The sequence below is a fragment of the Nothobranchius furzeri genome, chromosome 9 (assembly GCF_043380555.1).
Source record: "Nothobranchius furzeri strain GRZ-AD chromosome 9, NfurGRZ-RIMD1, whole genome shotgun sequence".
In the NCBI taxonomy this organism is placed as follows: domain Eukaryota; kingdom Metazoa; phylum Chordata; class Actinopteri; order Cyprinodontiformes; family Nothobranchiidae; genus Nothobranchius; species Nothobranchius furzeri.
Genome location: NC_091749.1, coordinates 33,488,380 through 33,516,191, shown reverse-complemented (window position 1 = coordinate 33,516,191; position 27,812 = coordinate 33,488,380). Strand labels below are relative to the sequence as shown.

The 27,812-nt window shown below is 43.4% G+C and overlaps 2 protein-coding genes across 4 annotated transcripts in view; one reads left to right on the top strand and one right to left on the bottom strand.

Moving 5' to 3' along the window:
* The window catches only part of LOC139071766 (basic proline-rich protein-like), a 191,007-nt gene that overhangs the window by 62,558 nt on the left and 100,637 nt on the right, over positions 1–27,812 (bottom strand). The window lies entirely within an intron of this gene.
* On the top strand, positions 4,475–8,756 carry LOC139071768 (spectrin alpha chain, non-erythrocytic 1-like). Of its 3 annotated transcripts, none has more exons than XM_070554789.1 (7): positions 4,475–4,612; positions 6,939–7,061; positions 7,132–7,349; positions 7,773–7,865; positions 7,976–8,080; positions 8,153–8,301; positions 8,510–8,756. In XM_070554789.1, the coding sequence occupies exons 4-7, from the start codon at positions 7,800–7,802 to the stop codon at positions 8,559–8,561; spliced, it is 372 nt and encodes a 123-aa protein (XP_070410890.1). In that variant the 5' UTR covers positions 4,475–4,612; positions 6,939–7,061; positions 7,132–7,349; positions 7,773–7,799; the 3' UTR covers positions 8,562–8,756. The 3 variants fall into 3 exon arrangements, with proteins under 3 accessions (XP_070410890.1, XP_070410891.1, XP_070410892.1); XM_070554790.1 differs by lacking the exon at positions 4,475–4,612 and adding an exon at positions 5,207–6,363; XM_070554791.1 differs by lacking the exon at positions 4,475–4,612 and having other exon boundaries at positions 5,208–7,061; positions 8,153–8,185; positions 8,266–8,301.

Here is a 27,812-nt window from a genome sequence, read left to right as displayed (position 1 = left end):
ATTATACAGAATTTTAGGCTTTTAATACACTTAAACAGAAGAGTGAGAAAAAAATTCACCCCCCTCAGAGTTGTCATGAGTGTAAACTAGATCATTTAAACCAAAAACATGTTTTGGAACCAGGCTGTAACCATGTTTATTTCTGCTGTGAAATTGGTATTTTTAACATGGGAGTCAATAGCCACGTTTACATGCGCATATTTAATCGGATTGAATGCCCAATCAGATCGAAAATTCTGCATGTAAACATGTCAATCAGAATATTCTGATCCGATTCGGCCCGATCGGATTGAAATTTCAATCCGACTGAGTGAGGTGGTTTACTCCGTTCTTCATTCCGATTGACGTGCATGTACACAGCCATTCGGATTGTTGGGGTAAAATAATGCCCACTGCGCATGTGTGCAACAGCGAGCGGGCCTCTCCGCTGTCATTTGGACTGCCTGAATTCATAAATGACGGCTTTTAAATCCGACGACAAGCCGTCCCGTTTCAGTAATATTTAATTCAGAACTTGCATTTTGTGGAAGTAAAATAAAAATCTGATTATTGCACAAATCATTCGACAAACATGTTCAGATGTGTACTGGAAATACGCAGGTTTATTGTGGGGGTTGCAGCGCACGGATCCCCGTTTCTGTCAGCTTTGAACGCAGCAGCTTCTGCAGCAGGTGATGGAGACGCGCTTGTAAAGAACACAGGATAATATGGGTTTTACAGACCTGATTGGAGGCTGATGTTGGGTAGGAAAACGTCCTCGGTTAATTACTCTGGACGACAGTAAAGTCTGTGTTAAAAGCACGTAAACGCAGATGACCTGAGATGCGGTTTTTAATGATGAACACAGGCTTCTAAACTTTCTGAACATCTTCTGTTATTTTGTTTGAACAGATTTTTCTCAACAGTTTCAGCTGATTATCACATGTTATTAATAATAAGCCACAACAGAGCTCAGTAATAAAACATGAGTCTAACACCCCCCCCCCCCCCACACACACACACACACACACACACACACACTCTGTGTCGCAGCACAGCTGTCACTTCAGACCCGCGGACCAACAGAGACATAACCCTCCCTTATTTTAATCAACAATAAAATGCAGCAAAGCATATATCTGCAGTTATTCACTGAAGAAAACGTAGCTTCTATGAGCTAAATAAAAATATTAAATTGAATAAATGGATCAGGAAAGTGGGAAGAATAGTTATTTCTGTTTTTACAATTTTCATTTCGTTTCATGGCGTTTGTTTACAATTTTTCTTTCGTGAAAGGCAACTCTGCGCATGCTCAACCTATTTAATCGGATTAAATGCTTGGTGCATATGTACACATGGCATGATCAGATCATTTCAGTTCGTGTTCATGTGAATAGAGATTCGGAAATTCCGATCAACCTAGATTTCAATCGGATTGAGGAAATTTGGCACATGTAAACGCAGCTAGTGAGGATTTGCCCGCTTCTGACACCAGCCCCCAGCATGTGAGGGTGGAACTGCAATTTATTTCACTTCTGGGATTGCTTCAATTTTTCACCCGCATTGTGGGGGCTTGGTCGGGGGTTGAGGTGCGCATGTATGGCAAGCCAAAACCGCCACAATACGCCACTTTCCCAACCCGTCTAGTTAAGAAATGGCGAAAAAAAACGCCGTTTGATGTACCAAGACGTCGTAAAATACGGCGAAAACTCTGCCAGAACGCCGTAATTGACGCCGTTCTGAACGGTCCCGTAGAACGCCTGTAAAATACGACGTTTTTTCCGGACATTGAACTCCTTTTTTTTACGTCACCCTAATCCCAGACGCGTTCTCTGTGTGGGTGGCGTAAAATACGGCATTTGGTACGGACATTGAACGCCGCTTATTTCGCCGTTCTGTGACATAAAACGCCACTTTTAACGCCACTTTGTGACAGTTTTAACGCGTTTAAAAGAAACGCTTTGTGTGAGTTCTTCCCTTAGTCTTTAGGTTTAGTTTTGTGTTTTACATAGTGTTAGCTTTATCTGCCCTCCACTGGTTCTCTTCCCCATCCAGATAATTGTTGTCACCTGCCTTCCCTCCAGCCTCACTCCACACACCTGCTTCCTGTTTCCCTAATTGCTCCTCTCTGTCTATATAAGCCCTCCTTGTCTCATTGTTCTTGTCGGTCCATTGTTGTTTGTCAGCGTTATTTGTTCTGTCAGTCTGCTCGTCCCTCTTGTGCTTTTTGACTCCCTGGATTTTTGGATTTTGGCTCCCTGCCGTTTGGATTTATTTTTGTTCTTCCTCCAAATAAAGGATTTTTACTTACATATCCACTCCTGCCTCTTGTCATCCTGGGTTCTGCATCTTGGGTCCTAACCTCCTGCTCCTAAACGTGACATGTGCAGCTAAAGATCTGCAAACTAAATAATGTCTGGAAACCACCAGGGACCAGGCCCAAAAGCATCACTTCAAAGACCTGACAGTCTGAGCTGCTTTGTGTCATAAGGTGCAAACACGGGAAGCCTAATTAACATCCAGAGATTCTTACAGAAGGAACAACTCCATCTGATATGTTGCATTCATTCGATGTCTTCCTAAATCTATATCTAATTATAAATTTGTAAATATTTTTCATAAATTGTAGTGCTCAAAACCTAAAGAGACAGTTGCTTCAGTCGATCTGTTCTGCTTCTACAGCCAGACACTAAGCCAATCCAGTAAAAGTACAGGCACTGACTTTGTATGCCTTAGTAAACAGCCATTTACAGTATCGATGCATAAAATGTAAATAGTAAGAACTTGAAGTAATCAATTGTAAATAACTTTTCACTTTATTTTATTATTATAGTTTGACAAATGCTGTAACTGTGAAAACCGGTGCAGATTATTATGCATGTGCAACACTGTTAAACCATTTTCAGTGAGATAATTGTAATTTTTCCATGTGTTTATTGAAAAGAAAAAAGCTGACTAATCACAGAAATAATGATTAGTTTATCAGAAACAAGTGCTCATCTAGAACATTTGGAATTTGTGTTACAGCAGTTCATGTTTCTGATGTTCCAGCTGGACTCACGAGCCACGAGGACAGAATGATACGGGGCAGCCACACTTTTAAGTAATCATCAGGTCTGACTGAAACAGCGTTTCTGCCTTTTACAGGTAGACAGAAAAAATAATAATGTTGACACATTGTTGATAATATTACTACATTTCAAGGCTTTTTCAATACAGTGAACTTAGTTGAAACAGAGCCGAGTTGTATTAGAAAACAGCAATCCGCACAGCCCGACAGCCCGGCGAATCTGGGATGAATTAGTGCTGCCTCAACCTCCTCGTCTTTCATTGGGTCACTGGAGTTTAAATTAAGTGGATGAGAAACCCATGGGGAGGGCTCTGCATAAATGAGAGTAAAGTTGACTTTTAAACGTGTTAAAACTGTCACAAAGTGGCGTTAAAAGTGGCGTTTTATGTCACAGAACGGCGAAATAAGCGGCGTTCAATGTCCGTACCAAACGCCGTATTTTACGCCACCCACACAGAGAACGCGTCTGGGATTAGGGTGACGTAAAAAACGGCGTCCAATGTCCGGAAAAAACGACGTATTTTACGGGCGTTCTACGGGACCGTTCAGAACGGCGTCAATTACGGCGTTCTGGCAGAGTTTTCGCCGTATTTTACGACGTCTTGGCACATCAAACGGCGTTTTTTTGCCATCTCTTAACTAGACGGGTTGGGAAAGTGGCGTATTGTGGCAGTTTTGGCTTGCCATACACGCGGACCGTTTGTACACCGCCCGTTAGCACAGGGTGGGGGTGGGGAGGGGGTGCGCACGGACCGTTTATACACAGTTCATTGGGGGGGGGGGGGGGGGGGGGGGGGGGGGGAATAGAACCATTGCAGCGTGACGTCACGTGCTCAGACGGCCGGTGTCGGTACTAGATCTGCTAAGGCTGCCTTATCTGCTCGGTGTCCTCGGCTGTGTCTCAATTCAGGGTCTGCATCCTTCGAAGGACCCAGCCCACCCGGCCGACGTGGGCTGCGTCCTCCGTCGACCGGGTAGACCGGATGTTAACGGCTGTGAATTTGGACAGGTCTAGCCTTCATGAACTCCCTCGGCGAACGCAAGCCCCCACAATGCCGCTCTAAAAATGGTCCCATCCCGGAAGTAAGAAAAATTGCAGTTCCACCCTCATCCGCTGGGGGCTGGTACCAGAAGCGAGCAAATCCTCATTGACCCCCATGTTAAAAATGCCATTTTCACAGCAGAAATAAACATGTTTACAGCCTGGTTCAAAAAATGGTTTTTTGTCTAAATTATCTAGTTTATACTCATGACAACTCTGAGGGGGGTGAATTTTTTTCTCACTCTTCTGTTTAAGTGTATTGAAAGCCTAAAATTCTGTATAATTAATGAGCATACGACACACGTGACCGCCGCCTCAGACCCACGTGACCACATAGCTAGCTCCGTGGAAAGGCCTCAGTACAGCCTCGGTCTCTCCTGCAAACTGTGTCGGGATTTTGAGTCTCTGTGCTTGTGAATTCTGTTTTGGATAATATTGGTGCAATTGTTGGACAAAATGACTTGCTGTGGTATTAATTGCACTAATAGAGCGTCCAAGGAGTCTCCACTTCATTTTTTTCGGTAAGTTAAAATCTATATTTGTATTTTATGTCACTGCTGCCTAGCTGAGTTTACCGAAGTAGCTAGCTAACTATCATTTTAACGTGTAGCATGTACTGTTTAACCATGAAATTTAAATGTAAAATACGGTAAAATAATTAATAGGGCATATTTCGATGGGTAAAAGGGGAAAACCCAGTGCATTTAAGATAAAAATGGGTTGAAAGATGACGCAGCGCCGCTTGGAGGGACACCTGTGCTCCATTCTTTCATCCGGTAATCCCCGACCGATCCGGCGCCTACTTGCTGCGCCTAGCTGCTGCGCGGTCTGACCGCTCGTGGAGTTTTTCATGTCTGACTTTAACCGCATCTAATACTGTATTACGGCTTGAGCGCAACAGCGACAACTTAATATCGATGTGTAAGCAGCCTGAGTGGTAGGGTGTTTTCATCTGAACCCTTAAAACCTCCAGCAGGCTACGCTGCACTATTGACGTGTTCGCGCGCGGCGCTAACAACTTAGCAACGTGACATGTCTCTGAGAAAGCGTAAAACACGGACGCTTCTTCTGAAGCGTAAAATAACACTTCTTCTTAAGCAGAGCAGGATGTCGCCACGGCTCGTTCACGGCCGAGCCGGACTGAGCTCGATAACATTGACCAAGCACAGCCACTGGGCCGTTGTAGCTGCCACCAGGCCTGCTGAAGGAACTCCAGCGGGTTTCATCAGACTCGTAAAGTTTCTTGTTTTTGCTGGGGATTTCTGTATTTTACCGCTCCCTCCTGCAGTCTTCCCCTATTAAAATTTAAAATGTGTAACTTTATGTATAGTGATGAATGACTAATATTCATGTAAAACTAAAACTTAGGCATTTAGGGGGAAAAAACAAAATAATAAACATTATACAGATGTCAAATAAATCAAACTGTAATTAAACTATATATTTTCAAAGTCATATAGACAGCATGATGGTTTGTGTGATCCGCGTGGTTTCACTTACACGCCTCTAATGATCAGGCCCTTTTTTTTTATTTTTATCAGCTGATAGCAGTTAAAATTATGGTAAAAAATACTTTTATCTGTTTTTGATAACTTAATGCCCAGAAAGAACATCTTCTCTAGACATTAAATATAACCCAAATGTTTTCTTATGAGCAGATCTGATGAAGGTGTAGACAAGCAGTCTACAAAGTAAAACTTGTTTAGAGTCCAAACTCTTACTAAAGCTTTTGAAAAGAAAAAATAGTTGAATTTTGAGAAATATCCACAACAGGGGAGCGAGACCTCTGAAAAATGTATATTTTCTCTGAATTCATAGAATAATGTGAAGATTCTGGGAAAAGTTGGGATTCTGAGATTAAAACGTAAATCTTTCTAATCATAATTCTGGCAGTTTTTGTGTCCTTCTGCTGTGGAAAGTCGTGCAACATGAAGATACTGAGAAGATGCTTAAAACCTGTATTTTTATTCCATCCATAAATAAAATCATGAGCTATTTTTTTAATCCAAATTTGATCCAAAGGGCCATCGTTGGTTCCAGACCCGTTCTAGAACATTCCTCTAATCTTAAAGTCATCATCAGTTTCTTCCTTTTAACAAATATTTATTTGTTCAAATATTTAATATTTATAACTGGAATATGTGTTCCTCCCTTTCCCACTGCAGTTAGTCCTGTCCTGCAACCCTGTTTTTGCAGCTTAGTGAAGCCAACCATCACTAACCTGGGGGTGGTTTTGGACCCAGAGATGCGGATGGACTCCCACATTAGCCAGGTGGTTAGATCCTGCTTTTCCCGGCTTTGCCAGCTACCAAAGATGAAGTCCATCCTGAAAGACGTGTCATATTTTCTCCCCAAGCCGGACCTGACCGTCATGTATCGGTCCAAAATAGTGTGATGATATTGTGTTTTTTGTACATAACAGACTTTTTAACAGACAAATTTGTCGCATTCTCCTACACCTCTTCACGGGCTCGCCACAGTAAATATTCTATTTGGCGAGAGATAAACTTTATTGTATTTATCCTAGTGAATCTATAATTAAACGGGTAAACTAGCAGCAGTACATCCAACATCAAAGAAAGTAAAATGTTATTATCAGGAGAGGGAGAATGATTAAGTGGTTAGCAGCAGTGTGCTAGCCGATGGCCCCCTCCATGAGGCCACCACAGCTCAGCAGAACATCATTGTAGCTTCTTCTGGGGAGAAAAACACTTACAGAAAAAATAAAGTTAACAGCTGAAATAGCAGGAAATAATACAGTTAAAGAGCAGATTGTAGAAGAAAGAAACCCCTGGGTTAAACTGGTCTGTCTACTGCATAATGCTGAACTCTAACATGTGTCCTCAGGGAAGGACCTGATTGGTGTCCAGAACCTGCTGAAGAAGCACCAGGCTCTGCAGGCTGAGATCACAGGTCATGAACCTCGCATCAAGGCTGTCACCCAGAAAGGAGAGACCATGGTGGAAGAAGGTAGAGCAGGTCTGGTCCTGACATGTTTCTGAGGTGTCTGCAGGTTCTGGCTCACTTTTTTTGGGTCCAGGTCACTTCGCTGGTGAGGAAGTGAAGACTAAACTGTGGGAGCTTCATGGACGTTGGGACACGCTGAAGGCCAAGGCGTCCCAGAGGAGGCAGGACCTGGAGGACTCTCTGCAGGCCCAGCAGTACTTTGCGGATGCTAATGAGGCCGAGTCCTGGATGAGGGAGAAGGAGCCCATCGTTGGAAGTCCAGACTAAGGGAAAGACGAGGACTTGGCCGAGGTATGGAAGTCCCTTCCTGAGAAACTCCAATCGCTTTTCTTTGCTCTCTTTCCAGTCCTTCATAATTAGTGTTTCTGTATTTGTCATTTCCTTCGGTTGTCTACCAGACGTCGTTGCTCGTTTGAGCGTCTCATGGGTTAGGGGTAGAAGTGCTGGCCTCGCACAGGAAGTGATGACAAACGTGTTCCCGTCACTCTTATTTCAAACGGTTTACAAGCTGTGATGTGTGTTCCCGCTGCAGAGCAGCCATGACACGTGGCAGCCGGCAGAAGGCTCACGCTTTTCCACTAAACACCCGCAGAGCTGCGTCTGCGGTGAACTGAGCAGGGTTTCTTTTACAGTGGCGGATCCGATTGGACCATCGCTGCGAGAAAGCTCCACTTGTGTCAGACGAGCTGAAGGTTCTGATGTTCTGCTCCACAGGCTCTCCTGAAGAAGCACAAGGCCCTGATGTCGGACCTGTCGGCTTACGGCAGCAGCATCCAGGCCCTGAAGGAGCAGGCCCAGTCCTGCAGGGTGAGTTCAGAACCCTCGGCCCGTCAGAACATTCTTATCCACCACGTTCTAACACCAGACCTGTTAACCCGACAGCAACAAGGTGATCAGCAGGTGCTTTTGTCCTGCAGGACCTGAAGGCCAACGAGTCCCGCCTGAGGGACATCACCAAGGTGGCATCTGAACTGGAGTCAGAAGGTCTGATGGCTGAGGAGGCTCCTATGGTTCAGGCTCAGGTGAGCGTCACCTGTCTGCAGCAGCTGGTCCCTCTCACTTCCTGGTTTAACTCTGCTCGTCTCTGTTTGTAGCAACAAGAACATCTGGGTTCTGCTCCTGGAAAGGTGCATGTTGTCCTCCGCCTCAACCAGAACCAGACGTGGTGTTTATGTTACCACTCATTTGTTTGTTTGTTTGTTTACAGGATGAAGCCGACTCTAACACGGCGTCACCCTGGAAGGTGAGTTCATTCAGCTGATCAGAGGTCACCTCTGATGGCAGCAGTCACGGCCGACCGTGCTGACATCACACAGGAATTCAGGTGACCCGGCAGGCACCAGGTGCTGGTGAAAGTGGGGACATGTCAGCTGGTTGCCATGGCTACAGTTATCTTTATGCATCTGTATGACTGCTGACTGGTGTGTGTTTCCTGTGACCTTTGACCTCAGACCGTACGGTTGGGCGTTCAGACGACGGCTATCTTTAATTCCATCAAGGTAAGAGGAAGCGCTTCCCTTCCTGTCTGAGCGATCCGTCTCCAGGTTTCTTCGTCCGGCGTCCAGCCCGCTGGCATCCACCTTCATCTCACCTTCATCTCATCTCACTTCATTTATAGTGCAATACTTTCACATTATCATTTTCCCACACTTCTGTATACCTGTATTTTGTTGTTTTTCAATAAAGAATGACAAATTATTTAAGTTTGGTTTTTGTTGCACACAAATATATATCTGTAAAAAATATCTTCAAAGCTAATGTTTACGTAACAAGTATGATTGGGTTTGGCAATACGGCACTCAAGTTTATTTTAGTAAGATTTTCAAACCAAGTAAAGTTAGTAAAGAACACATTTCTATCGTCTGCTAAGAAACTGTTGGGATTTAAAATGGGCCTGTTGTACAAATAACTTGTAAATGATTATTCCTCACTTTTGTCTTAACCAAAGAAATTCCAGTAATTGAGCAAAAACATTTATTTTTAACACTACATTTTATAAAACAGGGCACAGTGTCGGCACATGTATGTATGTCGATGGTCCGCCCCAACCAAACCAAGAGACACAGACGTCAGGGAGGCCAAGGTTGTCTCTGCAGCTCTCTGGGCACCCCGCCTCACTCAGCTGTCCCCAATGATCCAAATGGCTATGGAGGAAAAAAAATTTAATAAAAGAATGAAACTTAAAAACTCCCAAACCTCATGTCATATTTACTAATCAGCTATGGCTGATTTGTTTGGATCACAGTGAGTTACACTAATTCTAATATATTTTTATTTCTATTATACATACATACTTTTTAACTGTTATTTTCACATGACTGTTATCAGGCTCTCTTGTTCTGGTTCTGATGATAACTCTGTGTCTTCCAGTAAGTTATCTTGTGCTTACTTCATCTGTATAATGTCTCTTTACTTTTGGTAAATTGTACTGAGTCCAGAATAAAGACTAGTTGGCTGTACAAGATACAAACAAGTATTACGTTTTGGAAATATATGAAACACCGCCAGCATCTGTTAGAGCCTGTGGCGGGGTGCTGAGGGCCGGCTCCAGCCCAGGAATGAGCTCTACACGCCGGCCGGGAGGGTTTGAAACACCGCCATCCTCTCCTCTGCTGGCTGTTCATTCTGTTATGGTTACCGGTGCTTGTGTTGCAATGTGAAACGTTTGGTCTCAGATTTTGTAAGAAAGATAATAAAATGTCCCCCCAAAATACGACTTAAATATATTTTCTCTTCTTCATGATACATTTAATGGCTGGTGCGACTCAGGAGTGATAGCGCCGAAAAAAACAACTGAAAACTTGCTCAAAGCAAAATGTATTCATTACGGAAATAAATTATAAACTTACCGATTTAAAACTTTTTTAATACAGGTACTTCTCACGAACAGGCGCAGAAAACCTCCACCTAAACACCGTATGAGGTTCAGGTCGATGGGTGTTCCAGTTAGCTCCGGTTGGGTTGAAGCTAGGTGGCTACATCCGTTAGCTCGGCTCCCACCTCCGCTTTAGCTTTGGGTTAGCCAGGGTTAGCTTCAGGTTAGCTCGTAGCTAGTTCGCCTGGGTGTCGTCACTCGAGCCCAGCCTTACAGCCACACCCTCAGCGCCTCCTCTCTTCCCTTTTATGGAATTGTCTGGGCTGGACGGAACCTGTGACACGGTCAAAATGGCGGTGGTGGCCACCTCCCATTATAGACAACAAACGTGTTATTGAAGCCAATGGAATCCGTTTGTCCAGTATATGTACAGTCTATGGGCGAACGTTCCGTCGCCTAGCAACCGTGGAACCGCTGAGCAGGGAGAAGGAACTTGAAACGATGGAGCTCGACGTTTTATTTAGCTTTTTAATCATTTCCTTGACTGTTGGAGAGCTAATTCAGAGAAAATACTTTAGACAAGCTGAGCCTGAGCAAAGATGTGATAATAGTTTTTAATACTTTCTAAGGGTCTTAATTTGACCAAAACTGATTTATCACCTTTTAAGACTTTAAGACCCAGCGGGATACCCTCTAGTAAACAATTCTCATTTGTAAACAAAAATAAAATTCAAGAGTTTAATGCAGAACTGATTTTATTTAGATATTTCTTTTATATGTACATGTTTAATCTTTATTAACCATTTTTTTCTAGCAAAGTAAAAAGCTGTCAAAATTCTCCCTTCTCTCCTGAGATGGACCACGTGAAAGAATGACAGCATCAGCTGCTCTGCTGCTCTGCAGCCTCATGTCCTCCCTGATGAGCTCCAGAAGCTGGTCATCGCTGGCACCTTCCCCTGGAGTCCCATTTTCTCCAGAATAGTCTTAACAAACATGTAAGAAAAGAAACAGGAAGAGAAAAGAGGACAACGGGTTATTCCTCATGTTTTCGCAGAAAAAAATAAACTCAAATGAGTTTTTAAAATATGAGATGTTATTGTACCTCCATGCCACAGCCGCCGAATACTTTGCTCCGGTGATCATGTGGTCCATCTCCGCCCTAAGCTTAATAAATTCCCTGGTTTTCTCTTTTGCTCCTAAAATACAAACTTCTATTAAAATCAGGGGGGAAACGTAGCGGGAGAAGTACGACACCGAGCGCGGCCGAACATATGAGCCGAGACCGCAATACAAACACTTTTACTGTAACATTTCTAACTAAAATAACGTTCATGTATCACAAAAAGTCCTTAACCTAACAGTTTTCAAGTTTATACTTACATTTATATGCGAAATCCTCTCCAACAGCTCCCGCTTCACTGTCCGCCATTGTTTTTAAGTTTTTCTGCCGGCCGGCCCGCAAGGCATCTTGGGAAATGCTACCTATTGAATGATACACCGGACCCATCCTTCATTCAGGCGACAAGAAGGCCGCATTCGTCGACCGCATTTGAAGGAGTCTTCGAATTGGGACAGGCCTAGTCGCGGCGCTGTGACGTAACCGGCCGACGAATCCGGCCGACGTAGGATGCAGACCCTGAATTGAGACACAGCCCTCAAATTCATTTGGAAGCTTTGTGCTGCATCGTTAACTTTGAGATGTATTTTTTTTGTTCATCCACACAAAGATGTGTTAGTCTAAGGTAGTGCTATCTAAAAATCCCTAGGTTTTATTTTGAAAGTCTAAATTGCAGAGATATAGCTCTGAGTAATGGCTGGAGATGGTTTTTTTTTTCCCCTCCAGCAAGTGTGGATGTGTGCAGTTACCCGGACTTAAACAACAAGCATGCCTGAGCTCCACAAAGAGCATCCGTGAATAAAGATAAATCTGTATGAAATGCACAAGACAGCCACTTTCCCTCCCAATGAAATCAGAGACTGTGAAGCAAACCCTGTTATATTTATTTACAGCATGGTGTTGATAATAACATGAATATCATTATGTTTGTTTTATGCTACTGGAAATTTAATAATTTCTAAATTCAAGATTATTGTCATCTTGCCATATTCTAAGCTATAGTTATAAACAACAGTAACAATTATTTAATATTATTAAACATGTTTATAATGCTTCTAGAACTGTGTATTGTATGTTGTTTTTGTATCTTAATTGCAAGCTGGTATTTTAATAATGTGGCTCATGATTAACTTGATTGTGTCTTACAGGATTAGGTGTTACTGGGAATGTGGAGATGTAAGGGGTGCACAGAAACTGTGTCAGGTAGGTCTAAGCTTTTGCATAACTACAAATTAAAGCATCCACATTTTGGACATAGTTCTCACTTTCCATGCACATACCAGAATTGTCCATGTACCTTAAAGACATGGAATGCCCTTATTGTCCATCAAAGTAAAATTCACTGCACAGAAGTCTCTTGTAAAGTGAAAGCAATTTTTAGCAGCCACTTGTGTAGTTGCAATGATTTGTCATCAGAAAAGGATTATTTTGCTCACATGTATTCACATCTTAAAAGAAATTAGACTGTCATTTGTATGTTTTTAGGGTGTGATTTCAAAACAAACATTTACAGCACATTTAAAACACACAGAAATCACAAACATAGCCATCACAGACTAGTTGATTTTAAACAGGGAGTAGTTGTAAAAAGCATAACTGAAAATGATTTAGAGCAAAATGATCAGGAGTTAGAGCAGTCTGATGCTGTCATTCTTTCACGTGGTCCATCTCGTACTGAGAATGTGCATGAAATAATAGAGCAAAGATTTGCTGCTGCTTTGCTGAAGTTGGAGCATTTGGTTCTTGTACCCAGTTCAGCCACTGATGTATTTTTAGAGGAACTCCATCATTTAATTTGTTCTGCATCCATTCTATTATTTTATGACACATTGAGTAACATCTTTCATCAGAGAAACCTCCTTGTTGATGAAGTTTATAGTTGCAGAAACAGTTGATGCTATTTGCTCTGGTAATCTTGTGCAAAGATCCATTCAAAAGGGTGGCCCTTTAAGTACAGCTTATCTTCGTAAGCTATATTACAAGGAGAAGTTCAGTGTCGTAGAGCCAGTTGAATACATGTTAAAAACAAACACAGTTTCCAATATATCCCCTTACTGAAGTCTTTACAACAGCTGTTGAGTAGAAGGGATATTGTTGAGCAGTTTGTTGAAAGTTATCAAAAGCAAGAAGAGACAGATTGTGGAAACTCGTATGTGTACCGTTCTTCAAAAGATGGTTCTCTATTTAATGGAAATTGTTTTCTTGCTAGTGAAAAGTTGAAGATCATCCTAAATTTTTATGTGGATGACTTTGAAACCTGCAACCCTCTTGTCACATCAAGGAAGAAACATAAGCTTTGTGCTGTTTATTGGGTGTTGGCTAACTAGCCTCAGGGGTCTAATCAGAGGCGGAGCTGGCCTAAATGGCGCCCTGTGCGAGATCCCCTGTGACCCCCCCCCCCCCCCCCCCCCCCACACACACACACACACACACACACACACAAGAAAAAAATTACACCTACAACTTTGTTTCAAATTGCGTGGAGTGTATTATATATAACAACGTTTGCTAACTGAATACAACATCCAGCTCCTGGCCACCTTCTCACCACTTGTCAAAGTTCAACTGAAATAGTGATGATGACAACACCTGCCATCGCCTTCATTCCTGGGAAATATGATAGCAGTTGGCACCTTGGTAGGTCCTCTTCCAACTAGCTCTGTGCGTATGCTGTCAGTAATTGGTGATGGTCACTTGGCTGGGTCTGAAGAAAGAGGCTCATCATCACCTTCAATGGGACTCATTGGTTGATCGTTCAGGCTTCTCTATTGACAGAAAACAGAAGCGTAACTCAACACATTGCTATGTGGACCATTTCACATATTCTATTAAAATACAATATGTGACATTCAAATTTCTCTAATGTTTGCAGGACACACACACACACACACACACACACACACACACACACACACACACACACGCACGCACGCACACACACACACACACACACACACACACACACACACACACACACACACTTGTGCAAAACTTACCTGACGTATCTTGTTGGGGAGATGTGGCAGCTGGCTGTCTCTCATCAAGTTCACATATACTGGTAGGTCTCTCTATTGACAGAAAATGGAACCATAACTCACCACATTGCTATATGGAACAATTCCCATTTTCTGTGAAAATACTATTTAAATGTCTATAGCTAAATATTTGCTGGACACACACACATGTGCAAAACCCACCTAAAGTATCTTCCTGGGGAGATGTGGTGCCAGCAGACTGTCCCTCCTCGAGTTCAAATACTGGCCTACTGGTATGAGCAGTGGAGGTAGATGGCTGTTCCTCAGTGGCAGCTGATGTCATCCCAAAATATCTGCGTAGGGCTCCTGATGTTGCATAAAACAAACAATACAATCTTCATGTCACGCCTGTTGCTTTAGCATTTTAATTAACATGTTACAATGAGCATTTACAGTTTTCAGCTGTGGTGGAAAGAATTCTGAAAATCTGTACTCAAGTACAAGTACTGTTACATTGTTAAAATATTACTCATTTACAAGTAAAAGTACTGGTGTTAGAGAAATACTCAAGTAAAAGTACAAAGTATTCATAAAAACCTCAGAGTATTACTTATTTTTAACGGCCGATGTCACCATCACTTCTCCAGACTGGGGCTGCCTGGAAATTGTGTGTTTTCCTTTACCAAAAGTTAAAACACCAATCTATTAATCATTAATAATTGATAAAATACAAAACAAGTGTTTTTCCCTATTTTTTTTTGTCATTTTAAGTTTTTATTTCCTTATTCAGCAAATGTCTCCGGCAGACAAAGAACTAAATGACCAGAGGAGCCACAACTATTGATTAAATATCCATGAATCCATTTTAACTGGTTAAATTCCTCAACTCTCCCACACTGCTTCAAGGTCACTGTGAGTTAACATAGCCGCGGTGTGCTGTGCAGCACACTTAACGCAACACGATGACATCATCGACGCACAGTGCTGAAAGGCGAGACAGTCTCAACTTTCAGCTAAAAAAAGACCGCTCTAGCTATTATAGTTTTTATTTTATGGCAGTTTACAGTTTAAACGGGATCTTACTAGCAGGGCACCTCCAGCGGCCCGCTGCCGCTCCGTTTTTCGTGGGGTAAATAATACGTAGCTCATTTCCCCGAGTCCAAAAAGAAAGGCGAATGGCGCCGGCGCGAGACCTGCCGCCCGCCGTTAATGTATTTCAGCAAAATTCTCAAAGAATCATTTTAATTTGATAGCGTTTGGTTATCAGCCTTTCGGTTTTCCCATTCTTAGCTTTTCATAAAAGCTCATTTGACTAAGAAAATGCTAGCAGTTGGAAGTAGTTCTAAATACATGCAACGTAAGAAGCTAGCAAAAGACATTTGAAGGGATCATCGTAGCACCATGCAAATGTACAGATTAGAGAGGTTAGTTAATCAATAAGTTGGGGGACAGGCGGGAAAAATACCAACTAAATAATAAAGAGATGCATACCTGCATCTTTTCCTCGTTTCTCCTCCTCTTCTTTTCTTTATTTCCGAAATTGGGCACCAGATGGCTTCGACCGCTTCTTCTCCATTATGTTTGTGAGCGGTGATATGTGAAACGGTACCTGTATCCCTCCATCATCACTCTCCGAGATCCCTCCGCCCCCCACCTGATGAAGGGCGCTATAGAGCGCACTACAGAGGCGCGGCGGACACAAGGGGGCGCAATAAAATCCCAATATAAACGTAAACAATTACTTTGTTGTGCTTTTATTACAGAAATATTATTATTATCATCACTCATCACTATTATTATTATGAAGAACATGTGATTTCTATGTTTTGTTGATGTATCGGTTGATGAAAAAAAAAAAGAAAAAAAAAAAGGAAATTAAATGCCGCCCCCTCCAGACTGCCGCCCTGTTCGGCCGCACATGTTGCACATATCAAGCTCCGCCACTGGGTCTAATTCCTCATTATCATCCATCTACTTATCAGTCTTGTGTAAAACCACCGATGTTAAAAGTTATGGTTATGATAAAATCTTGGAACCTCTTCTACAGGATTTGAAAATAGAGGAACATGGTGTGTATGTACCGCTGTTAAGAGAGTCAGTTAAAGGCACACTATTCAGTGTAGTTGCTGACAACCTGGGAGCACACAGTGTTGCAGGATTTTTGCAGAGTTTTTCTGTGGAGTACTACTGTAGATTTTGCATAGGAAAGAACAAGGACATTCAACTATACTCTGTTGCATCTGGTGATTTTCCTCCAAGAACCAAGGAGCTTCATCAGGTTCATGTCCAACAAGCCCAAAAAACAGGCACAGGTTGTTTTGGAGTAAAAAGGGAATGCATCTTCACCAAAGATCTAACTCACTTTCATGTCAACTTTGGTTATCCCCTCGATCTTGCTCATGATGTTTTTGAGGGCATAATACCAGTAGAGTTGGCTCATTGCTTAACAGTGCTTATATCCAAAAGGTTTTTCCACATTGGCCCATTTGAATAGTGCTATTCTGAAATTTCCATACAAATTTGGTGACAAGGCAAATAAACCGCATGTGGTGTCACAAAGTTTCTCCAGCACAAAAACAGTTGGAGGCAATGCACATGAGAAATGGAGCTTACTCAGGTTTTTACCTTTTTTAGTTGGATCAATTGTGCCTGAAAATGAGCCTGCTTGGCTTGTTCTCATGGATCTGAAGGACATCACAGAGCTTGTAGTCGCTCCTGTACATAGTGATGACTCTTTGGCTTTTTTAGAAAGTAAGATCTTAGAACACAGGCTAAGATACCAAGCGTTGTTCCCATACATCAAACTGCTCCCAAAACACCATTATTTGGAGCACTATCCTCAGATGATTAGGCTGTTTGGTCCAGTTGTCAGTCAGTGGACAATGCGTTTTGAGGCAAAGCATAGCTTTTTTAAGAAGTTGTCAGACACACAAGCTGCTACAAAAAATTCCTCTCTCGTTGGCCTTGAGGCATCAGATGATGATAGCTTACCATCTAAGCTCTCCAAGTTTTAGCACTTCTGAACTTGAGGTTTCAGCTGTGTCAACTCTACCTGTTGACTTGCTCAAAGACGAGATAGCTCAAACTGTCACGACGTGCGCGGAGTGAAGCGGAGCACAGGCGAGGATCCAGACCGGGGAGGAAGCAGGCAGACAGGTAGGAGGAATTCCACAGGTTTATTAAGTAAAGATGCACGCTGACACTGGAACAATGACACCACAAGGAACACAGAACAGAAGGGGTTTAAATACATGAGGAACGGGAGCTATGGTGATTGGGAAACAAGAGGCAGGTGGGAGCAATTAACGGAGACACAAACTACAACCTAGGACAGGACAGGACAGGGTGTGACAGTACCCCCCCCCCCCTCAAAGGGCGGATCCCAGGTGCCCACAGGAACCAGGAGCAGGGCGGGGGGAGGGGGGCCCAGAGGACGATGGAGAGGCGGCAGGGATCAGCAGAGTCCGGGGGCCGGCGCCTGCGGCAGATGAGGAGGCGACGGGCCCTCGGAGGCCGGCGCCTGCGGCAGACGAGGGGGCGACGGGCCCTCGGAGGCCGGCGCCTGCGGCAGACGAGGGGGCGACGGGCCCTCGGAGGCCGGCGCCTGCGGCAGACGAGGAGGCGACGGGCCCTCGGAGGCCGGCGCCTGCGGCAGAAGAGGAGGCGACGGGCCCTCGGAGGCCGGCGCCTGCAGCAGAAGAGGAGACGAGGACGGACTCTTGAGGGCCTGCGTCTATGATAGAGGAGCTCTGCAGGCTGGGCCGGCGACAAAGTCTCTGCAGGCTGGGCCGGTGACAAAGTCTCTGCAGGCTGGGCCGGAGCGGCCCTCAAAACCACCCCGGTGACAAAGTCTCTGCAGGCTGGGCCGGAGCGGCCCTCAAAACCACTATCGGAACCGGAGACCGTGGAGACGCCGGGCTGGATGGAGCGTCGACCTCTTGAGTGCAGAGAGCATCCCCAGACAAGGCGACGTCAGACGAGATGACTTGGGAGGTGACATCATCGGACGAGCCGACTTCAGAGGAGGAGGCGACGTCATCAGACGAGCCGACTTCAGACACGTCGACTTCAGAGGAGGAGGCGACGTCATCAGACGAGCCGACTTCAGAGGAGGCGACGTCATCAGACGAGCCGACTTCAGAGGCGACGTCATCAGACGAGCCGACTTCAGAGGCGACGTCATCAGGCGAGCCGACTTCAGAGGCGACGTCATCAGACGAGCCGACTTCAGAGGAGGCGCCTTCGGACACGTCGACTTCAGAGGAGGAAGGGGCGTCGACTTCAGAACAGGAAGGGGCATCGACTTCAGAAAAGGAAGGGACGTCGACTTCAGAACAGGAACGGAATGGGCGTCGACTTCAGAACAGGAACAGGCGTCGGCCACCATCGACTTCTTGTCCAGGGACGTCGGCTTTGGATCCCGGGGCGTCAACTTTTGGTCCTTCGATTTTCGGACCGTCGACCTCTGGACCGGAACCGGAGCCGTCTGCTTCTGGCCCGGAGGAGTCGGCTTCTGGTCCCTCGACTTCTGGACCGCCGAGTTTTGGACCGGATCCGGCTCCGTCTGCTTCTGGGTCGGTACCCTCCATCTCTGGGCCCGCTCTGTCGGCTTATGGGCCGATGGCAGAGCCGCTGCTGGGACAGCTGGGAACGATGAGGAGAGGCGGGAGGTCAGATCGTCCTGCTGTACCTCCCTGAGGCTGAGCGTCCGACGGAGCTGGACCAGCTCAGCCCGCTGACCGGCGAGCTCCGCTGGATGAACCCCGGGCTCGCTCCTCTGGCCCCGAGACGAGGAGGCTAGAGTGTCCAGATGAGACTCCTGGCAGCTGATGAGCTCACGGAACCGGCCGAGCTCTGCCCGGAGCTCTATCAGCCGGGCTGCAATCGCTCCACCTGCAGACGACGGGGGCGCCGATGGGACCGGTGATGGGACTGCTGGCCTGGCCGGGGGCGGGTACAAGGCGCTGAGTCGGGCAGGGGCAGCAGCGAGTCCGCAGCTCCGTGCCGGGACACAGGGCTGTGGTGGAGCTCGGCGTTTTTCTCCACGCCGCGGACCAACTCCGGGGGAACAGACCGCCAGTCTCGTGCCCACGAACCTGGAGCGATCTGGCAGCGGCTCCCGGTCCAAACATGCCTCCGGTTCCGGGAGGACAGGGAGGAACGCTGCAGCCGAAGGTCAGCGACGCCGGCGGCGGCGAGGCGGAACTGGGGCTGGAGAGGGAGAAGCCGGCTGGTGGGTCGGGGTAAGCCACTGGAGCAGGTTCTCCCAAGGCATAATCTCCCGGCTGGATCCATCAACGGGTTCGGTTGGTGTCATTCTGTCACGACGTGCGCGGAGTGAAGCGGAGCAAAGGCGAGGATCCAGACCGGGGAGGAAGCAGGCAGACAGGTAGGATGAATTCCACAGGTTTATTAAGTAAAGACGCACGCTGACACTGGAACAATGACACCACAAGGAACACAGAACAGAAGGGGTTTAAATACATGAGGAACGGGAGCTATGGTGATTGGGAAACAAGAGGCAGGTGGGAGCAATTAACGGAGACACAGACTACAACCTAGGAGAAGACAGGACAGGGTGTGACGCAAACAATCAGAGATAGATTCCCTGACACACCAGAGGTTCACCTTACACAGAGTGTGACAGTAAACAGCATAACGTATCAGAAGGGAATGGTACTGGTTCACAGGCCAACAGGTGGGTTGCCGGAATTTTGTGAAATTGACCAAATCTGCATTTTGCATCAAAGTGTATTCTACATAGTAAGAGAGCTTGGTGGCTGGAGAACACTATAGAGCCTTTGAACTCAACTCAGTATCCACAAGATCAAAGATTCTTGTAGCACTCAGAGAACTCCTTGATGCTTATCCTCTTGTTGACTACAAGATTGGATCTGTTCGGATGGTGACCTTGAAAAGACATATAGAAATAAAATGTGATGAAAACCTTTTGTTTTCTATATTACATGTAGTTGTTTTCTAACACAATTTGTTGCATTTACAGGTGCATCTGGGTTTTAGCAGTTTTTAAAGTGTATTTATTTATTTTCCCCAGTGATAAAAAATTGCTCTCCTGCGGTTCCAACGGGCCTGAATCTTTCGCTGTCATCTTTAGTTTGCATGAATGACCTCATCAGTGTTTGCCAGCTCTCCTTTTGAAGGCGGTTTCACACTGGAAGCACCAGTGGTGCAAAATGGCAGCGGAACAGTTTACTTGCGAACTTCAAAGTGGTCTTTTTCACACCGGAAGAGTCTTGGCTGTGGCACGTCTTCCTCGCTGTCGCTGGACTCATGAAATCACAAAACCCTTCGAGACTTCAACGCTCATGGTTTGTTTATGCAATCGACCACTAAACCAAAAAGAAGGAAATCATGTCATTGCTGTTTGATGTCATATATGATTAGGGATGGGTACCGAATTTGGTACTTTTTAAGTTACCGACCGAATTCCATAGCACCGACCGAGCACTGATTCACGTCATTTCAAACGGTGCCTCGTTTCGGTACCCGTCCATCATAACGAGAACTTGCCAAGACAGCTGCGCATGTGCAAGAGCGTTTTGTCGTTGCTCGCTGCGAACCAGTTGTAAACAGAGCAGCATGGTAGAAAGAATGCAGGCTACAGCTTGGGTCCACTTCACTAAATGTGATGGGTAACTGGGTAATGATGAAACCAGCGACAACGATCTAAGTGGGACATCCTCATCTTAATCTGCTCCGGTAGGTAAATATAATTAGCTTGATAAGTTAGCTTCCGTTTCGCTAATGGTGCGTTCGCTTTCTCCTCGGAACTCCAAATTCCCGACTAGAAGAACATGAACACGCTCTAAAGTTTGGCTTCACTTTACTAAATGTGACGGGTGAAGACGAAACCAGTGACAACTATCTAAGTGTGAGGCATCATCGTTTTAATCTGCTCCAGCAGCTAAATAAACTCTTTAATATAACGTTAGCTTGGTATGTTAGCTTCCATTGCTACCATTGTTATCAGCTAATGGTGCGTTCGCTTTCTCCTCGGAAATTCTAACTTCCCAGTAGGAAAAATCTAATGAAAAAAGATGGCAAAAGGAATCAAGATACACAGTAAATTTTGTTCACAGTAAAGATGTTTTCTTCAGTTTAATAATCAACTTATAAAACTACAAGGACAATGTTAAAATACAAACAGTTGTATGTTATTTATCGTGATATTTATCAAATATTGTTATATATTGAGAAAAATATATATATTTAATTATAAAAGAGAATTAAAATAATAAACACTCAAAAGTATCGAAAATTGGTACCGTTAAGTACCGGTATCGATTCGTAGGTACCGGGAATTAGTACCGGATAGATTCAAATGTCAAAGGTACCCATCCCTAAATATGATGTTGTTCCTCTCCACTGTCAGGAATAAAGCAATGGAGAAAAAAAAACACTGCATTTCTGGAACGATTCTGGGAGTAAATAAGGCAATGGGTCACATGTAGGTTTCATATATTAAATAGAATTTAATCAATCAATCAATACTTTATTAATCCCAGAGGGAAATTGCTGCAGTACTTTTATTTTGAAAATTTCCATGGATTTTACACTGAAACCGTGTGTGATTTCCTGTCCAGCCCAATGTTAACTGTGGAAATGATGCGTCCCAAAAGCAGCTCGCAGTAAAAAGTCATTACAGGCGGGTCCTTAAATAGTTCCAGTATTTGAATATTTCAGCAGCTTTGCACTTATCAATTTTATTCTGATTAATATGAAAGTTCGATTTTATCATAAAATGTTTTATATGTAGGAAGCTCATTCAGAGCAGAAGGTTTTCTGTGTCTGGATATTTTAGCAGCTTTGCACTCATTGTTAATGTGAAAGCCTTGTTTGTTCAAGAAATGTTTTAGATAGGGGAAGCTCATTCACAGCAGCAAGTTTTCAGTTTTGTTGGAAAGGTTCATTTGAAACACAATTTAAAATTCTTGGATGTGAAATGCAATATTTAGGACAGAGAAGTTTTAATTAAACTGACTGATATGCAGTTTTGTTCTTTTTCTATTGCTGTGAAGCTTAATTCCACGGGTTCTTTTGTTTCCCTCAAGTGAATACAAAAATAAATCTCTTGTTAAGAGTCAGTGATAATGGAAGTTTATTGCTTTGTCATTTTCTGCCCTTAAAATGTTAATAAACCGAGTTTTACAACAACTTTTCAGTTCTCTGGCTTTTTGTCAATGCAGTTCATATTTTTCATGTTCTAATTTGGACAGACATGGGACCAATGAATACATTACATTTGGAAACAGGCAACTTGAAACAGTAAAGTAGGATAGACAGACTTACTTTGCATTAGGTTTACACAATATTTTTGAGTAATTCTAACATAAAAAAATCAAGTTGGTATTACAATTAAATATTGTACACTGAACCTAAGCAAATTATTTTAACATAAATAAAAAAAAAATAAATTACATTTGTTCAGAAAAATCATGTTGAGGCAACATGATTTTTTAAAGCAGTTTCACTTAAAGAAAATACTTTTATTGGGAGAGAGTTTATTAGTAGATGGAAAGAGACATGTTCTATTGGTTAAACTTATTGTAATCATGCGGAACCGATGTACACAATAAAATCAAGTAAATCCAAAGAGTTATTTGTTTTCAGTGAATCTGGTCTAAAATATGTGGGCGAGGGTCTAAGTCTCTGTGCCATATTAGACTCCATGTTTCCTTTTACAGGAGCCTTTGAGGACAAAATGCATTTACTGATTTGTAACAAATTGTCACAAAACTTTTGTCATCCATGAATGTTGTTTGACACATTTACTTATTTGCTCGTTGCCAGTGATGAAACTGACTCTGATGTGCTTGTTGGAGGTTGCTCTCCGAAGGATTTTTTACCCTAATGGCCATCTGTTGGTGTCTCGACACAAAAATACTGCTTTGCTAGCAATAACTTAGGTATGTACTGCCCTCTATCGCCAGGAAAATACACACCGTGACTTTACCATAAAAACAAAAACTGTGTTGATTTTAAAGAACAGCACTGGAATCTTTGTTGTGCTCTTGCTGTGTTTAGTTTCTAACTGCATTTTTGGTTCTTTTAAGGTTTCTTTTTACCTTGCTGACAGTTTTGTTTACTGGCTGTAAACTTCCTCAGAGCTGATGCTGATGGTGGCGTCACTTCCTTTTCCATTTATCTGCGGGCAGCAGAGGACGTTGTTGCCCTCTGCTGCCCGCTCTCCCTTCACCGATGATACAGTCACACGATCCAATGTGTAAACCCCATCAGACTGTGTCATCGATGAAGAGAGAGCGGGCAGCAGAGGACAACAATGTCCTCTGCTGCCCGTGTAGTTAAGGTGATAGCTTGATGGGGAATTTTAGGGCGACACCTGCTTGCCTTGTGTTTAATGGCATGAGTATTGTGAAGAAGATTTTAAGCATCTGTCACCATCATTAGGCATCCTGCAGACTCATTCTGTTACAAGATGGAGATGAATGATTTGAAAGAAATCCAAATGTTTACAATCAAGCTTTTACAATTCTGTTATAAGAGATTGTTGTGTTTTCCTCATTTTGCTTGGGTTTTCAACAGAAACAAAATCCTGCTAAGATTTTAATGTAGTTAGTTTAGGAATTGTATTTCAAACATGTAGCAAGAAAAACATATTATTTTATTTCTACATCTATAGGAGTTTAAAAAAAGATTTATAGCAACCATAGGCGGAGATCCCGGGGGGACGGGGGGGATGCGTCCCCCCTCACAACACAACACATAAATGCTATCAGTAAACCTGTATTGTCTTCTAAAACCACAATGTAAAAGTTAGTCTGCAAATACAAAACAATGTGTTTTTAATTGTTGAGAAATTATAGTCCAAACCCCCCCCCCCCCCCCCCCCCCCCAATTCCTCACGTTGGTACAGTCGGTCCACACACGCTGTTTCCAACGGGCGGGGCTGCCGGTGTCGGTACAAGATCTGCTCGGGTGCAAGATCGGCTCGGGTCCGTCGACTGCCGATGACGTCTAAGTAATTGATTGGCTGAACATGAACCTTACGGAATTACGTAATCACGTAACGTTGTTATCACGTGACGTTGGTCCAGGCAAATTTTTTCTATTGGAAAGATGGACAACTTTTACAAAGAAATCCATCATTACCTCTTTGAAAATACACTTTTAGCATAGAGCTGCAAGTATATTAGGGCTGAACGATTAACTGCATGTGCAATTAAATTGCGATGTGACAAAAGGAGATTTTCTAATGGCAAAGGCTGCAATTTGGCAGCGAGTGGTTAGCGCAATGCTAATATACCTGGAAAAACCCATAGGAATGCTAATGCTAATATTGACGATTACATTATTACAAATTATGAATTAGAAACGTGCCAAATGATTACATTTGGAGTCTAATAGAAAGTAAAACTACCATCAATCAAATAAGTACAGACAGGTATTTTAGTAAAGCCAGAAAACTTTTAACTCCAGAGCTTTGGCTAGCAGCTATGAGCGTAACTGAACTACGCATGGACAAGACGTCAAAAACTCAACACAAATACTTCAATAAATGGGACACACTTCTTTCCTGCAAATACAATTTCACAGGTGTTGCTAATACCATATGATCCTTCAAGGGATGTGCTCAAAGAGGAGTTCAACATGAATCAAATATAGTGTTTTATTTTACAAATACTATTATAAACACAAACTTACGTCTTAAGAAACATTATTTTAATAACGAAACTGCTAAATGCTTTCCAACAGTATAGATGTGTAGTGTATTTTGTCCGAGTGGGTTTGCCGTACTTTGACGTCATCGGCAGTCGAAGGTCCCCGAGCCGATCTTGCACCCGAGCAGATATTGTACCGACACCGGCTCTGCCCCCCTCACAGCTTCACAGCAGCCCGCAGGCTCACAGGAGGCGGGAATCAAAAAGCCAGCGGTTTCCAGCAGTAAGTCATTTATCACACGCTTGTTCTACAAACTTAAATATGTATGTCAAATGTGGTCATAAATGTCAAACATAGACACCGATTATCTTTAGATTTTGATCACCGGTCGGAGATCCTTTTATGACAGACCACCACCACCACAGTAAAAAAAAAAGTTGTCACTTCATGTTCTCTGGTCATTCCAGGATTATTCTGCTATTATTATTCCATTCACTAAGGTGATCAAAAGTTCATTTTTCCAGACACGTACGCTTTCACGGTCTGCCCCTGGAATCTGCGGAGTATTTATAGATCGATGAAAATGTCCGCGTTTCATCCTATTTAGCAGATGAAAATGGTAGAATCAAAACTAACTGGTCCGATATATGGAAAACCACAGCGTTTAACCGCTCTTATCCCGTCTTCCCCAGGCTCTGCAGTTGTTTACAATATGTCAAAGTGCAGGTGCACCGTGCAGCTCAGGGATGAACCGGTTGCAGCAAATGTGTGGTGGAGGCACGTTGCTCAAAGCTCTCAGTGTAAAACATAGAGCCAAAGATCCCGTTGGCCACACAGACCCAAAAACACTATGAAAACTGAGAAAAGTGAGAGATAGATTAAACTGAAAGATAAAGTATAGAGTATGTTTAGTGTATTTGTAAAGTAAATGTTTTTAATTTTTATTATTAAAATGAAACAAATATTTCAAGAATATATTTTTAGATTTTGTGTATCTTTTTGTTCAGTAGGACTTAGATAAAGTTATTAAATATTACAGAGTTATTGTCTAATAGCCTACAACAGTGGTTCCCAAACTTATTTAGCCGCGCACCCCTTCTATGTCCCGACCATGTCGACGCCCCCCCCCCCCCCCCCCCCCCCACATCAGGGCATGGCTCTCTCTCTCTCTCTATATATATATATATCTATATATCTATATAGATATATAGATATATATAGATATATATATATGTAAGATGTCAAGCTAAACAGACAGGGTTAAAAAAAATCCCGATCACTTTCATTTTTAAATAGTAATTAATAAACATTCGATACCATTACTATTTCCTTTGATTTAATTTTAAATAAATATTTAGAGTGCCCAGGTAGCACATAAACAATGCAATTTAACGGTTTTCTTAAAGTAGGAACGTTTAACCTGTGTGGCCAGAGCGCTCTCCTTCCTTCTGCTCTGGGTAAACCTGAGCTGATCACCTACTTGTGCGTAATCAAATGTCAATAGGGGACAAGAAATAGCCATGATGTTCACTTTTACCTCAGACCGACTCATTGCTGTTTTATGGAGTGGCTGAATCTGCGATCCGCTGCGACGCTGATTGGAACAACAAATGCTGCAGTAACGGGAGTTGTGGTCAGGTTCATGGGGAGTCACTGGCTGTAGTGGACCCGACTCATCCCAGAAGCTAATATCTTAATTTGACCTTGAATGAAAAATGTTGTTATAAAACCTCTTAAAAGTTTTTATCACGGAGGAGGCAGCGTTCATTTCTGCCTTCAGTCTGACGGCGCGCCGGAGTTAAAGCAGCGTGCGCGCTTATTGAATCTGTGTGTGTGCACGCACGCGCGCGCGGCACAGCCGCTCAAGTCACCGCGTCTTGTTATTGGCGCTATTTAAACCAGTGTTGTAAAATGACTTCTGCCCAGCCCAGATGTGCTCACTTGTGCGCCCGTGAGCCGTGGTTCAGCCGGAACGCGTCTGACCTCTGACAGACGCACTGTGAACTTCAGATCTTCAGCGCGCTGTCAAAAGCCTGAATGGGAATCATTTCTTGTTATTTTGTTACATCCACAATGTTCTGTGTGTGAGGTTTACAATGTCAGAACACCTGCATGAGACAGGTGTTAATTACAATCTGCCAGAATGACTCACCACCTTCAGATTTCTCCAACACCGTTAAAAATGATCAAATACGGAACATATCGGCGTGCGCAGGCCAGAGTGCTGAAGCTCGGCGCATTGTTATTATGAAGCTAGGGCACATGTGGAGGACACACACACACACGCGCGCGCAAAAATATACTTGTTTTCAATTACATTCATTGTTCCCACTTACTTTTTCTTTGGCCCACCCGCAAACGAGTTTCTACGCTAATGGTGACATCTGACAGACTTCTCTGAGCTCCGCAGCCATTACAATTTTCACCTTGCGCACCCCCTAGCGGCAGCTCGCGCACCCCTAGGGGTGCGCGCACCACACTTTGGGAATCCCTGGCCTACAAACATGTCTATGATTTATTAAAGAGATTTCAGTCATTTTGATACTTGACTTGTGAAAGCTGATTTGAAGTTTGTTATTTTTTCTAGCTATATTTAGAAGAAAATTTTCAAATATATTAAAATCAATATGGAACTATTTGGATTTTAGTAGCTTTCATGTTATGTGATTTAATAAAATTTTAATTTGACATTTATGTTCTCTCTCTTTGTTGTGAAAAAGTTAGATATGTTTTAGTACTTAAAATTAATGCTTTACATCCGTCCACACGTGTAGCTGTTGGTCAGCTAATAGCCATGTCATTTCAGGACATGTTGCTTCAACTATTAACGATCTACTTTTAAATCTTTATTCTGAATTGCTTATTCCGTTTTAGGCCTCAGTCTTGTTATTGAAATGAAAACAAAAAGAAAGGATACTTATGGAGATGTACAAAATGGGCAAGATATTATTGTTGATCAATATCCTCCAGCTCCGTTCTAATGTCAATATCCCATCTGTGTGTGTGTTGCTGTCCAACTGTCAGCAGACCAGGTCAGTTGAAATGGCAGAGAAACGAAAAACGGCAGACATCAGGTCGTTTTTTAATGCTCCAGAACGTCAAGTAAGTAGAAACTTGCATTTTGATAAAGACATCTATAAGAAAGAAATGAAATGCCTATGAAATTGTTTCTAAACGGTTTCATTTGGCAAAGTCCAGTCACTTGT